We start from the raw sequence: 15,117 nt of genomic DNA, 5'->3' as shown, positions 1-15,117 counted from the left end.
CTGAATCCCACCTGATGCAAAAGCTGTACGGTCAGGGATCCTTTCAACAGGATAAAGCAAGGCAGAACCATTCAATGAATGAAAATCTCTGATCCCAAAGAAACCGTGGCCCTCCAGGTAAACATCACCCAAGGGGGAGTTTACGTGCTCTGTGTAACCATGGTGCACACAACAACAGGGAACCCCGACAAGTAATTCCTCACGCCAGAGTAAATCCTGCCACACGGGACTGCGACCCGTTTCTCCTGGACGGTTTTGCAGGTGGCTGCTTTAGCTGCAGTAAACAGACACAGTCACACAGAAAACAACTTCAGTGTTCCTACTAAAATACAGGAGAAGAATCTACTGAAGAAGAGACAGGAGAGGAAAACGGGGGTTCAAAGGATTTACACGTAGGTTGTCCATAGGTAAGTCATGAATGCAACTTTTTGAAAGAAGAAAACTCTTGAGTCTCATATATGTGTATATAGGTATTTTAAATGAGATGTGACCCAAGTCAGCTTTTGAGTATTTGGGGGTAGATTTCAGGAGCCTTCTTGGCTTCTCAGACCTATTTCTACTTTCACAACCAAAATGGCTCTTCCAAGCTACATGGTAAACTGAGAAAAAACCCAAAACTTCCCCACCTGGAGGGATGACAGAATCCATAATATGCTAGCAGCATTTAAACCCCATTCCTGGTAAGCACCAAAACCATTTCTATAGGGAAACTGTAATCTTAAGGGTTATCTTTAATCATATACAGTATATGTGCAGAGCCCTACCTTTCGGGCAGAAGAATACCCCTCCAGCATTAGTTTTGAATAGATTACATCAATTGGAAGTGTCCTGGTCAGATCACGGAAAACATATTGTCTCTTACAGGCCCTTCCCAAAAGGATCCCCATCCTACAACTGCTCCTGAGGCTACTCTCACGACTGCTTGTTCCCGTGTATTAAAGGTATGACGTAGACAGAGATGTCATCTCCAGAGCCCAGCCTGTCGTTGGATATCCGCCAGCCCCGGTCCTTCAGCACGCCCCTGGCTCGCATCACCAGGTCCTGCGCCGCCAGCGTGTACCTGTGGGGAAGGCAGAACACAGGCAGGGAGTGCTCGTCTTCAGGAGGGAACCAGGTCACACAGCCCGACTGGTCTGCTGTCCTGAGCCACCAGGACAAGCTGCCCAGCGTTTTCGAAGCAGGCAGGAGAAACTCAAACCAGGGCACACCTGCCAAGCAGCCCCTTTCCGTTCAGTGCCAGCTCCTGCATCAGGATCTAAAAGGTACATGACAGACACCCATCAATCAAAACAGCCACAGGCTGTTTTGGGTGCCTGGCTTCACAAGTTTTCAGAGAAGTATCAAACCACTTCTCTTAAACTACTCTCAAGGAGTAGTCTGAAAAAAACCCCCAGGGATCCACAATAACACTACTACTTGTTGAAAACTACACCCCAGTAGGCTGAAACATCTGAAGGTAAACCTGGGTTAACTGTTTCAGAGACAAACTATAACAAAGTGATTTGAAAGTAACAGAGCACTAAATGTAAAATCAAAACTACACTTTAAACCAAGACGACTAACTCGACAGTTTTCCTTGGCTGTAAGAACGGGTTTTAAACACTTTTTATTCTGAAACTGGCAAAAGAAAAAGATTGAGAGAGTCCCACAGCTCTTTCACATGTATGAGTTCGATGCAAACTGAGTGAAATGAGTTGTCAAGTGCTTAACTTTGTGAAAAAACAAATCTCCTGTTGCTTCAACACACCCCCCAGCCTGTGCTGGGCTGAGCAGCATTGGATTTATGGGAGTTGTTTTCTGTCTTGGAAAAATAACAGATGCTGCTTGGGGGCAGAGGGGTGCCAGAGTCCAAGAGGTGGTGCACAGACAGTGCTCTGACACGTTCTCCCTTATCATTTTACCTGCTGTTACCACACCAACACACCTGTGCACTCATTTAGAAGTTTCCTCTGAAAGAAATCTCATTATGGGTAACTGCCATGTGTTTTTCTTCATCAGTCCAACACCTGGCTGAGATGTTTTGAGTTCAGGTGGGTGGAGACAAGCTTTTCTATGGTTTGATGTTTAAAAATTAATTGATCAGTTAAAAGATGGACAAGAAAAAACAGGTCAATGTTGTCTCTGCCTGTGTCTTATTTGAAGTGTAAGTATCCGTCTCCAAGATGATGTGGGGTTCTATGAAGCCAGACACAAAAGCCACCACACCTGCACCTCTGCAGCTTCCAGAAACCATGGAGGGCAAGAAGGGTTTGTATTTTAAGATCTCCTTTTCTAAGGAAGACCCTTGGCCAGAAATGATCTGCCCAGACCCCATCTGAGGATTGGAACATTATCTCCATTGATCAGAAGTGGGGGTGTGTGTGAAGTTTATTGAGTATTCAGTCCTGTTTTATCCCCACACATTTTCACCAGGGAATGCATTAGTAAACAGCAATTTCCACCAGTAGAGATAAAATACAGAGATACCCCCGCTCTGGGGATAAAAGGAAGAAAAAAAGAAATTATAATTTGTTTCTACAATTTTGGTGCCTTAAACTCAAACAACTCCTTTGAACCAGGAACAGATTTATTTACTCTACTGGATAGATTTCTTTAATGAAAATAAACCAACATTTGCCTACCCAAGTCTGAAGCAAAGTAATGCAGAGGAACATTTTCACAGTGAGGGTGACAGAGCCCTGGGACAGGCTGCCCAGGGGGGTTTGTGGAGTCTCCTGCTCTGGAGATATTCAAGACCTATCTGGATGCCTCCCTGTGCGACCTGTCCTAGGGAACCTGCTTTGCAGGGGGGTTGGACTCTATCTCTGGAGGTCCCTTCCAACCCCTACAGTGCTGTGATTCTGTGTACAGAAGCAATGCACTCACTGCTCCTAATGGTGATAAAGTTCCCAGTCCATACCCCCTTTGACAGATTTACTTTTAGCAATAAGGGCCCCAGGCATGAACTTTAACCCACGCTTGCACACACATGTGCAGGCTGTCTGCAGGTTCCAGGTAAGTCTGTGCATACCACCTCAAGGTCTAAAAGCAGGATGTAACAAGAAGCACTGCTCCTACTGCCCTAATGCAACATGATTTCTTATTTTCTAAAGGGGGAACCCCCAAATATACCTATTTGCAACTCCCCAGATCCAAATCCCTGAATTAGATGCATGGTTAAGGAAAGAAGAGGGCTCCATGTGGCAAGAGAGAAATTGGAGTATTTATTCACAGTATGTCTGATGCTGAGTGAATTTTGGCTAGAAGACTTTTTCCCCAAGGATTTCATAGCTATTGTCAGAATTTAAGAGAAGAAAACACCCATCATTCTGAGAGAAAATGCTGCCTTCCTCCTTTTCCTAATTAACAAGGGCTCCCCACATCTAAAGAGTATAAAGGAATGAATTTCGCTCTCAGCTGGGTAAAGCTTTTGTTGCTTAATTTTTGGAGAGGGCAAGATTGGGAAGAAAAAAAAAAAGAGGTATTTTAACGAGGCACAAATTGTCTCAGAGCCAGGCTGTGAGGGACACAAGAAAACCACCCCATCCAAGCAAAGGAACAGGTGAAGGCACCGCGATGTAACTTATTCCTCTCCTTGTGTAGAGCTGAATTGAAGCGATGCTGTTCAACCTGGCACTAGAGGAGAAAGGGTGAGTCTCTTGTACCTGGAGATGAATAGCAGCAGCAGTTCATTACCAAATGCTTTATTCTCTGGCTCTGTGAACCTGGGATTCAGCTGTCGAGAAAGCATTAGAGAACTGCTGAAGTAGTTTTAAAGTATCCACTTTCTCCTAATGAACAGCCTCACTGGAATGCAACTTTTCTGTTTTAAGAATAAATATATAGGGTTGTTTTTTTATTCCTTCCTTCTGCTGAAGCTTTCAGTATTGATCAGTGGGAGTACTGCAGGAGAAACGGCGACACTGGGGGAAACGTGCTGCTGTCTGAGCAGCTTCTTATCTTCTTGCACCCAGCTGAGGTGCAGCAGCTCCCCAGCATCCTCAGAAATCTCTAGCCAGTGTGAGAGAGTGAGAGGGAAGGAGAAAGGACAGGAGGGAGGATGAGAAATGAAAGATTCTCAAGGTCAGTGGGTAAACCTGCGCTGAGGGAAGAGGGCAATACTTCTCTATCTTCATACCTTCTCAGGGAGATGAGGTATGGAAAGCAGCGGTGTGTCGCTACCACCTGTTCTTCACTCCGGGTGCCCTTCAAGCTCTTGTCTGCCACAGTACCCCTACGAAATGAGCTGGCTAAGAAACCCAGCTGCACCCCAGCTTCTTCTCTCCATGAAGGAACTGTTCTCTCATCACGTCTGTGCCCACCACCCACAGCCCAAATCCCCTGAGGCTGTCTGCTTGTCTGGGTGAAGACAGACCCGAGGACTCTGCTCTCCCTGCACTTGGGAGATGCCCAGGCACATGCTATGTCTGACAGGATTTGAAGATGTTTTTCTGTGGGTAACAAACTCTCACAATTCTGACAGTAAACATCAGCAGGGGAGAGTCCCAAGAGTGCTGCCGAGGGCTGGAAGCTCTTACCCATCAGGCTATAAAATGACTTCTAATTCAAATGGGAGGGATATTGTTCCCTCAAAGAGCTAATTACGTAACAGATAAGTACTCCGCAGCTGCAAAACTCCTCCCTAGCTTTTTTTTTCTTTTGGAATATGCTGCTGCCAGGGAGTAAGTAGGCCACTGGGTCAGGCAGATCCAGAGTCCACTCCACAGGTAGGTTCTCCAGAAGAGCACAGCATTACCAAATCCAGGGAGCGAGTTCTCTTATGTTCTGGCAAGTTTTCTACGTCCCTGGAGATTTCAGTTTCAGCTGATCACCTCACCACCCATCACTACACCCATCACAGAGCCTGACATGTTCTGGGATAATATTTCCTTTAAACATAACACTGGTAGTACAACAAACAGGATTCTCCTGTCACTGACTAGCGAGAGGAACGAACGCAGACCCACAGTCTGAGCTCCTACGCTATTGTAAGTTCATTAGTTATACCTCATTTGGACCACTGTGAAGTAATTACGTGAAAGCTCTCACACAGTACTTTAAACCCTTTAAATATTCTTTACAACCAAGCAACAAGAGCAATTCCACAAAGGTAATTTTCATAAATATCATTGTAAACTACACGAGAGACTGCTCTAATTACCTTTTGCAGGCTGGCGTGAGAAATGTCTCGCCACTGCTATTTGTAAGCCTCTAAATGACCTGGCACAAAGTTTCTTAAAGAAACAAATTAATTTTCAATTCAGATGTCCATTCACAGACCAGGAGGTCAAACACTAATAAACGTGTTTGTTCTGACTTGTAACACAGCAGGCCCAACTCTGGAGTGTTGTGCTCACGCTGGCATGAACAGGGACCGATTCCCTCCACCCCCCCGCCAATTAGTGGGGCTAAACTGGCACAAATAAATCTAACTGAAACAAAGGAAATCTCTTTTTTCCTTTAGTGTCTCTGGTTTCCATGAGTATTTTATAGCAGGTGATGACAGGTCAGCTCACCTAACAAGTCAAAAAGATGGAACAAAGGATTGCCATTCCTACAGCAGCAAATGCAGTGGCCGTACCAGCTTTGGAAAGATCAAAAGGAACAACACAGAGCATTCCCAGGCTGTGCCCAGAACTGACATGCACGACCAGTGAGGACGGTAGGAAGAGCCAACCTTTCCCAGTTGCTAGATGAGAATGAAGAAGAAAGCAGGGAAGAGGTATTACACATGACTAGGTGCCTTTGTGAGACAAGACTTGGGGATGCAAAAATGCAAGTGGGAGCTCCCCAGCACCTCTGAACAGAGAGTAGATGGGGTGGGTGATCATCTTCTCCTACCTTAATGTCACATCTGCATAGCGCAGTGCCACTTGCCCTGGAAAAGCCCCTCACTAATCCTGCCTGATGTCCCCAAGAGAGGGCAGAGAGACTTCCATGTCCTGCTGAAGTAGAAACAGCCCTGACTGCCCATTGTATCACATCTTCTCTTCAGTACAAGGAGGTGGGGGAAATCAAAATCCTGCAGTTGCAGATCCACGTTAACCATTCATTCACCTGAAGACTGAGTGCTTGCAGCAAAATGACATTTTGCATACCAGGTTTTTAAGTGTTGGTGCAAGAAAAGCACTGCTCGTGAGTTACTCTGGAGCTGCTCTCACTTTAAACCCAAAGTGGCTGTCAGGGCATCCCAGTCACCTCCTTTGTTGGCTGACAGAACAGGGCTTACCCCATGAAGATGACCACATAGAAATATGAGAACCACCAAACATTTTGAGATGGGTTTCCCCATGTCCTGACAAGTTGCCACACCTAAAAAACTGTAACTTGAGCTCTTGCACCATCTCGAGTGTTCTCACTTGGCTGCCCGGATATCTCAGAGCTGATTTCTGGAGCAACGCTCTCCGCTGGCCAACTGGGGATACGGACAAAGCGCTTCCCTGCTCTCCACCCAGGGCGAGGGCAGGAGACAGTGATGGCCAGGCCTGAATTCAAGAGCAACACACACTGCACTTCCTGAATAGTCCCTAGGGAAAGGCAAAGCTCCTTCCACTTCCACAGCCCTCCTTGTTTACAAATGAGAGGCTTATGATCTCTAGCGTAACATTTTAACTCATGGCGAGATCGAGCTCGGCAGCAGACAGACTGATGGACTCACTCACGGCAGACCGGGCTCTAGCTAGTTGTTTGGGAACTTACATGTGTTTAAAGAGAGGCACTGATCAAGTAAGAGGTGATAAAGATGGGGAAATGAAGAGGATGAGGTAAGTTTAAGTGAAACCAACAGACTTTCCACCTGTTTTGTCCTGCAGCTAGTAGCACTGAGCGTCCCCTACTGAAGGTGGGTTTAAAGGTCACAGCATGACCAGGAACGAGTGGGAACCACACTGTGTGGTATTTATACACACAGACAGAGTGAGAGAGGGATGCTGATGATGTCCTAGTGAGAAACAATCTTTAGAGTTAAGGCACTATCCAGAGGAGAGTTAAGTGGCAACCTGTGACTGCTGGAGACACAGACCTGTTGCTAAGAGCTCAGCCTCCTACAGCTTCCAGAAGACCTCATACAGCAAACAAAATGCATTCCATGCCAAGATACTGTGACCTCACAGCTGTTACTATGAAAGCAGGCAATTCTGAGCTATAAGACTGCCCACCCCAAACCTCCACCTTTACTGCAGAGGCTCCATCCAACTTACAAAAATGTCTTCTTCAAAGTGTTGTTTATTTACTTAATGTTATTCATATCATACTTTCGACAAACATACGTCACAAGAAAGTGCTATTCCATGAGAAGTTAGAAAATCAGGGATGAACACAAACCTGTGGGGATCATCGGGGTCACAGTTTGGTAGAAAATTAGTGACAGCTTCTGCCACTTCTTCATTTAACAACACATCCCAGAGCCCGTCGGTTGCTAGGATCAGAACATCATCCGGCCCATGCTCGTACTGCAGGAGGTCATAGACTCTCACCTAAAACAAAAAGCAGCCCAGGAGACATCCATGAAGTAGGAGAACATCAGACCTGTTTATGAGACCTTGCTGAGTTTGCTTGTGAGTCAGCAGGTTTGGACAGGGCACTGAAATACCTCCTCCCCCTGGCCCCGTTTCAGCACTGATGGTGGCTGTCTCCAATTTAGCTCTCAAAACAGCAACCCTTCCTGCCCCAGCTCAAGTGCTGACCCCAGCCAGGATAGCCACAAGCGTTCCCAAGCCAGGCTTCAGCATGTGAGGTGCCTTCTCATCACTGGTAGGCCTGGTCATATGAAACCTGAATAATTTGACACTTTTTAAAATGTTTGCTAATAATATATTTGCAAATGATGGTTGTCACTGTTTGTCAGGTAACACTGCACGTGTCCAGACCTGGGTAACAGAAGGCATCTGTGGTGGGTTGATCCTGGCTGGAGGCCAGGAACCCACTAAAGCCACTGTCAGTGCTCCCCTCCTCAACTGGACAGGGGAGAGAAAATGTAACACAAGTCTTGTAGGTTGAGGTGAGGCAGGAGAGTGATCTCTCACAAACTACTGTCATGGGCAAAACAGACTCAACATAGGAAAATTAATTTAATTTATTACCAGTCAAACCAGAGTCAAGTAATGAAAAAAAACCCCAAATCTTAACATCACCTTACCCCGCCCCTCCCTTCTTCCCAGGCTCAACTTTACTCCCCATTTCTCTCCCTCCTCCGCCCCAGCGGCACAGGGGGATGGAGTCAGTTCACCACATGCTGTCTCAGCTTTTTAAACCTGAGCCTTTAGCTGGGCGTAACTCCCTTTCCAGCACACCCTCTATTCCAGCTGATAAACCCCCTGCAATTCCCAGGTTCCGACGGGGAGCCCTTAGGAAGCACTCAGCGAGCACTTTAATTACCGCAGCAAGAACTGCAGCTTGACAGAAGTGTGACAACCTTGGCAAGGCAGGCAGGAGGAAACGATCATCTGTACTGAGGTTTGGAAAGGGTGCGCCTCGTCACGCACCCTGCTCCGGCCTCGGGCTCCGCTCACTGCGCCGGCAGTCGGGGAATTTGTTGGAAGGAGCGTTTGGCGTAACTAGAACATATGAGCTGTTTTATTCTCCCTCCTGGTGCATTCTCCCCTCAGGAGCTGTGGAGCAGGCAACGCACATAAAATGCCCGGACCTTTTAATGTAATTATGATTTTATGGGACTGCAACCAGTACCAGAGGAAAAAAAAAATACAATAATAAAAAAAAAGTCACCTAGACCCGACTGCTAATCCTTACTTGTTCGCCTTTCACACAAAAGCACAAGAAGGTCATTTGTAAAATGTAACCTTCACTTCATTATCTAAGGTAGCAGCTGAATAAGGACTTTGGAGAGGATTAAAGTCAAGGCAAGATACTCTCTTCATTAGAGCATATCTCCTTATTCAGGTTGCGTGGCAGCACTGTTGTAGAGAAGATCCCTACATACAGCACAGCTCCCCTCTCAAGCCCGCTGCACAGAAACCAGTAGCTGCGACAGTCACCGCTCCCCCAAATTTAGTTCAGCCGGTAACAGCTCAAGGTTTCAACACGGAAATCACTGGAGTGGGGGTGGGGTAAGTTGGCCAACAGAGTCACCAACAAGCACCACGTGTTCTGGTCAGATCTCTCGGGTACTGGCAAATATTTTAGACTGCTCAGGGATGCACCCAGAAGCAAGCCCCTCCTAGGAATACCCAAGCTTCCAAAGTCAGTGCTACAAAAAAAAGACGTCTACTGCACCTCTCCCACACAATACACCACAAGAGCCTTTCTGCAGCATGGGTGGGGGAGAAGGCAGGAAACAGACCACGCACCACTGATCTGCATCCTCCTGAAATGAACAATCTTGTCCGATGGGAGCAGCACTGGGGCAGAGCTACCTGTGGCCAATCCACAGAGCTCCAAAGGTCCAAATCCTTGGTGTAGGCACAATGCTAGAGCAACACCAAGAACAGATCCTTTTACCAAGAGTATATTTAGATTTTGAGGAAAGGAAGATGAAAATGCAACCACTGATTTTATGGCTCATCTGGCAATGAGGTAGTTACTTCCCAAAAGCAAAAGCTTTGTGAACTGAACTACTCCAGCAAGGGCAGCAACTGAGAACAGACTAGATGTCGGAAGTGGTGCAGAGAAGGGCAGCGGAGAGAGCAATTAGGGATGCTAGGCTGGTACCCAAGCTAAAGAAAAGAGTGCCACTGTTACTGGAGGCAAGTTTGGGCTAACTTCAGGTAAAATTCTTGTATACAAGGATCAGCTGGACATGCAACAAAATGTTCAGTGACATGCAGCTTGTCTGCCTTTCTGTTACCACAGCAGCAGCATATCGGGGCAGCCATGTCCACATAATACTTGGGGGGGGGGCATTAAGTTCTTTCTCTTTCCTTGGATTTCTAAAACACAGCTGTAGGTGCCCCCAAAAGCATGTTGTTGACAAAAATGACTTAATTTAGACCTGTGCTGATTTAGGTTCCAGTTATACTCACAGACCACTTTGCCCAAGTAGAGAAACAAGTCAGCTCCTAGCCCTTTTCTGCCAGCAGCTTCATGTTGGTCCTTGGGTCAATAAGGGTCCCTTGCAGTAGTAACACGTGCCTTCAGCTGAACATGGGGCAACACTGACAGGCTGGGCAGCATCACTAGGGCACATGTAATGGAGGCTCAATGCTGAACAGCGACTCCATCCCCCCACGTCATGCAAACACCACAGCATTCTCTGCACACACCGTAGCAAGGGAGTGCAATACACTGGAGTTTCACAACAATCCAGTGAGTCACTTCAGTGCCTGCAAAGGCAAGTAGTCCTGCAGCCCGGTAAATCCTACGTGACCAAAAGCATCTCGTTGCCTCCAATTGAAATTGCTACTTTTCATTTTATTTTGTTTTATTTTTACATTCCAGAGTCAACCTACCTAATGACTGCCTCCTTCCCACAGTGGAAACCAAACAAGTGAGGTTTAAGTGGTGTCCTGTCTGCAGTGTAAGTTTACACAAAGCTTCACACACTGCAAAACAGGATCACTTAGCCCTGCTAGCACAGATAATGGCTGGCCAGGCACTGTCCAACAGCACAGAGTGTCCCTAACTGGTGCTGCACTCTTGACAAATTTCCTAGCAATCCCACCCAGAATCTTCAGGTTTTCCCTCATGACTCATTGCTTCTGCAATGAGAAGTCAATCCTGATAAGTGTTCCACAGAACTCATGTCCTCTGCCCCAAATGTCTTGGGCTACGCATGCTCTGGGTCTTGTCTCCCATGCTGTCCCAAAAATTTTGCCAATTCCCCCCACCCAGCCTCCCAACCCCTTCCGTGCTGTGCTGTCAAGCTTTCTCACTGTAACACCTCTGGAGCGCCAGCGCACCCCTTGATGGAGCTCAGTTTGGTCACCACACTTCTGCCATCCACTGATGGCTCGACATGGAGCATCTGATCTGTGAACCAGCTAAACTTGACTTTAGGAACAAGAAAATGTAGAAAGCCAACTAGGAGGAATGAGCACCACCTTGGTAGCACTCACATCCATGACACTAAGAGCTGGGTTATGACATATTTTATCCTGACTGGTACTTACAAATGCCTGCTGGTAGGTAACAGTGGATACACACCACCAGAGCCCACAGTCACACACGACATCTGTCTGAACACACGCAATGCCGCTTGTCACACAACGCCCTCCTTCAATCCAGACTAGTTGCTTCTTGTACCACACACCTACATGCGGTTGAGAAAAAGGCTCTGGGCAAGCAGTGAACAAGCAGGTGGGATGGTTGTCAAATGGATTGACCCACCTGACAACCTGTGTTTGGCTGCTGACAGGGATGGCAGCAGCTCCACAAAGGTCCTGCAGCTTGTTTGCCACGTTTGTTTTTAAGAGGCAGCCGGCGCCAGTCCCTGTGGCTGGAAAACTGTTCACAACAGCGACATCTGAGCCTGCAGCCACTCGAGGTGCTCCTCAGCAGCCAGCCCCGGGGGGATTCGAGCCAAACAACAGCCCGCATTCACTCGCCTGCACTATTGATCAACTCGGCTACTTCAATAAATTAAGCCCTTTCTTAATTGTATCGTCCCTTTTTATGCGCAGTGTTATCCAGCGCGGTGTCGCTGGCAAACAACACCATCTTTCAATACCACCCTCCAAGTAATTTATATGTAAATAATAAAAAGCGGGTCCCAACACTGCTCCCTGCAGCACTCACCAATTAATCTCCTTTTAGCTTTTTACTGCCACCCTTTGTTTCCTGCCCTTTAGCCAATTTCCAATAGATTGTGCCAACTTTCCACTTAGGCTGTAGCTTCATATCTTTTATATTAATAACCTGTGATGCAGAACAGTTTCTCAAACGTTTTCTGAGAAATCAAAGTGCTCACGCAAGACCATTTACTGCATTTGTTATTATTTTTTTAATTCTCTGGTAGACATAACCCTGAAGGACTTCAAGCTACTGAAGTGTGACGCTTGCTTCTTGAAACCACCTCGATTCCCTTTGATCACACTGTACTTCTCTAAGAATTTGCTTTGCTCGTCCCTTTCAATGGTGTAATTCCTGAAGCTTTCTCCAGAAGGCAGATGTGAATCTAAACCAGTCTCCTTTGACGTATTTGTGGAGTTGTCAGAAAGATTTTACTAACATAACAGAATGAGAAACATTCTCCTTCATTAGCTTCTTATCGTTTGCCATGGTGGCTGGCTTTGGGTTCGTTGCTGGCAAGGGCCAAACGCTGCTGTCAGTGTCACACCTCTCCCCACTAAACAGCTGAGCTGCCATACGAAAAAAAATTGGGATTAAATTTGGCTTTTCAGCTGCAACAAGGCGGCTCTCGCTGAGCTTTTTTTTTTTTTTTTTAAAAAAAAGCAGCAGAATTTCCTGCTGAAAGCTTTCAAATGAACTGTTCCATTATGAAAAAATAAATATTTAATCCCATGCCAGAGAGCCTCAGCCATGGCTTGCCTGCTTTGTGCTACTCCAGTTCATTATGAAAGGCTCAATTCTCTAGAGCTCACCAACCTGGAGAAGTCCTCCAAATCTGGTCTCGTCACAGCTGAGCCACTGAATCCTGATTACATTTGTCAGTCTTGGCTACATGACTTCTCCTCCCATAGCCTGGCACTCTATCAAAGTATCACTTCACACCACCCTCAAATTACTTTTATATGCCTGTTTCTGGATGCAGTCTCAGGGATGCTTACCTTTCCCTCACCTAAATTTTGGGAGACATGGCACGCCACAGCTTTGTCAGGCTGCAAGTAAAATGTTCTGAAAACTCACCACATTGCCCCCAACTTGGGAAGAGATGCTGTAACTACGGCCCAGAATCAGAAGCCAGAGGACTTGGATCCTCCCTCTATCACGACTCACCATGCGCCTTAATTTCCTGTGCCTCCCCTTTTCCAGGTCTGGAAACCAGACATTGTGCTTCCCTACCTCTATATAAACAATTCCAAATCCAATGCTGCACAAAGGCCAAATACGACTGCTGCTTGACGCCACCGCCTTTACTTCCCAGTGCCAAGCTTCCCAGATGGCAGCATAAAGGCATTGCTTCTCAGTGCTGGGTTCTGTGCAAGGTGCACTGTCCACGTACGGACAGAGCAAGCCATGAACTCCCCCCCACCAAAACATGAGGAACTAAAGCACCGGGGCTCTCCCTGCTAAGTGAAGAAAGATAGGATTAAGAGAAGGAGGTGCAATGGAGAGCACGTTGAAGCATATGTTACCTCCTAATAAAATTCAGGTCTTTTTTTTTGCCAGTATCTCTAAATTGAGGTTGCTGGTGCTCTGCTTTTCCTCCTCCTGCCCTCGTACATTTCTGCTGAATTTAGCTGTGAAGGGAATGTGGAAACAAAGCCAATTTTGCTTCCCTTTTGCGAAGCAGTTAAGAGATCCTGAAACGTGGATAGCATATGAACTGGATGTCATATTCCAGAATTTGAACACGTACAGACACACTCCACACAAATCAGAAAAGCCCATGAGTAGCTTTGGTTTATATACACAGACAAATACCGCAGCAGCAATTGGCGGAGATGATACTGCTGAGATACTGCGCTGCAGCCATTACACAGCCCAGAAACACTGGGGCTCAGCATGCCAGAAAGAAAAATAAATAGGTAGAATTGCATCATTTCACTGGTACTAAACAAATCCATCACAGGGATGAGGGCAGAGCTCCTGCCTGCCTGGCTGAGAAGTGGAGCAGGTCCCAAAGGGAGGGACACCACACATTCAAAGTGAAGAAGGGGAAGGTACTGACAAGCAAGGAAACATGAAAAAGGGGCTGTCCCTAGATCTACCCCTTTCCTTCAGGGACAGGTTCTCTCTTTAATTTTAAAGGTCTCAAAGATGTTCTAAGCAAGGTTAATTTCATAATTTGGTTCCTTCCTAGCAGTATTATGTCATTTGTGTATTTTCATTTTCTTGCACTGCTACACCAAGCAATAAATTCAAGGTCAATTACTGGTTACACTTAAAAACTCCAGCAAGGCAGTTGACAGTGGATGACTCTCAGCATTTGGGCCACAGAAGTAAAGCCTCCTCTTTTTGTGCTGTCATCAGATGGTTTGCCCTTACTTAATGCTTTATGTGTCATCTGTTCCTTGACGTAGGAACAGGAATGCAGTTACAGAGGGGAAAAAAAAGCAAGGTTTGCATGTTTCTTGTTAACAAATATGTTCAAATCCCTTTGGAAGTCTTGATATCCTTCACTGCAAGGTCTCTGGCAGTCAAAATCGTTTGTAGCAAGGCAAATCAAAATGATGGAGGCTTCTAAAACTACCCCTTAACATAAATACTGTGTAGCCCCTTTGTTATGCCATCATTTGGGAATGCACAGTGCCAATCCAGCCATTATTTGGTGTTTGTACAAGACCATCCTAAACAATGAAGAACTGGAGGTGAGGGGGCAGACAGATGGAAGCATAAAGCACATTTCCAATTGTTCTTGGCATTTTCCTGCTTAAGACCTGATCTGGTATCCTTTGTATAATGCAGGATATTCCACTACTGTGGAAGACATCCAGTGCTCCCTCATGGAGAGCACAGAATTACATTAGCTTCTGTGAAGGCAGCATGGTCCAGGTCTGAAGGGGAGGTGGAACACATGAAGATGGAGAGAAATGGGTGTCTGTCACACTGAATGGCAAGGCTATGGGATAACCATAGACCAGAAGTGGGAAAGCATCAATGCTCTGCCAGGGATGAGGAGCAACCAGAGCCAGGGCACACGGCTGAGGAACTTATAACGCTCCTAAGCCGTGGCTGTTGCTAACATGTTGCACCTTTGGGAAGAGCAGCATGTTACTTGCATTGGGCAACACTCAGAAAGGATAATTTAGGAAGATCAAGTAAGCAAACAAAGTATAATGGTTTCTTTCCCACAACTCAGATAATTGAACTTTGGCTGCTTTACCTCAGGAGATGAAGACAGGAAAGGTTTGATATATATATTGGAGTCATGCACTTTCAGGTCGTGGTCTCCCAGTCCTCGGGTCACTCCAATTGTTGCCATAACCCGAGCCTGGAAATGAAGAAGAGCAATGGGATCAAATCTTGTTACGTGCTCCATGTCAACAGGGAAAGAGATAACATTCCTACTCCCTAACTGCTACAGTTAGGCATGGATTTGCTTTTCTCTCCCAGAAACTCTTG

General features: G+C 46.2%; 1 protein-coding gene across 1 annotated transcript in view; it reads right to left on the bottom strand.

Annotated features, from left to right (window-relative positions):
• Positions 1–839: 839 nt before the first annotated feature.
• PPM1H (protein phosphatase, Mg2+/Mn2+ dependent 1H) overlaps positions 840–15,117 on the bottom strand; it is a gene marked incomplete at its 5' end in the record, with an annotated part of 136,579 nt that continues 122,301 nt past the window's right edge. Inside the window, 3 exons of the mRNA XM_084275047.1 lie at positions 840–1,060; positions 7,303–7,454; positions 14,879–14,986. Coding sequence (XP_084131173.1) covers positions 913–1,060; positions 7,303–7,454; positions 14,879–14,986 — 408 coding nt within the window. The 3' untranslated portion in view covers positions 840–912. The remainder of the gene's footprint in view (positions 1,061–7,302; positions 7,455–14,878; positions 14,987–15,117) is intronic.

This window comes from Gallinula chloropus (genome assembly GCF_964237585.1).
Source record: "Gallinula chloropus genome assembly, chromosome: 1".
Taxonomy (NCBI): domain Eukaryota; kingdom Metazoa; phylum Chordata; class Aves; order Gruiformes; family Rallidae; genus Gallinula; species Gallinula chloropus.
Note: the sequence above shows the minus strand (reverse complement) of the source record. Positions and strands in the feature narration are given on the sequence as shown.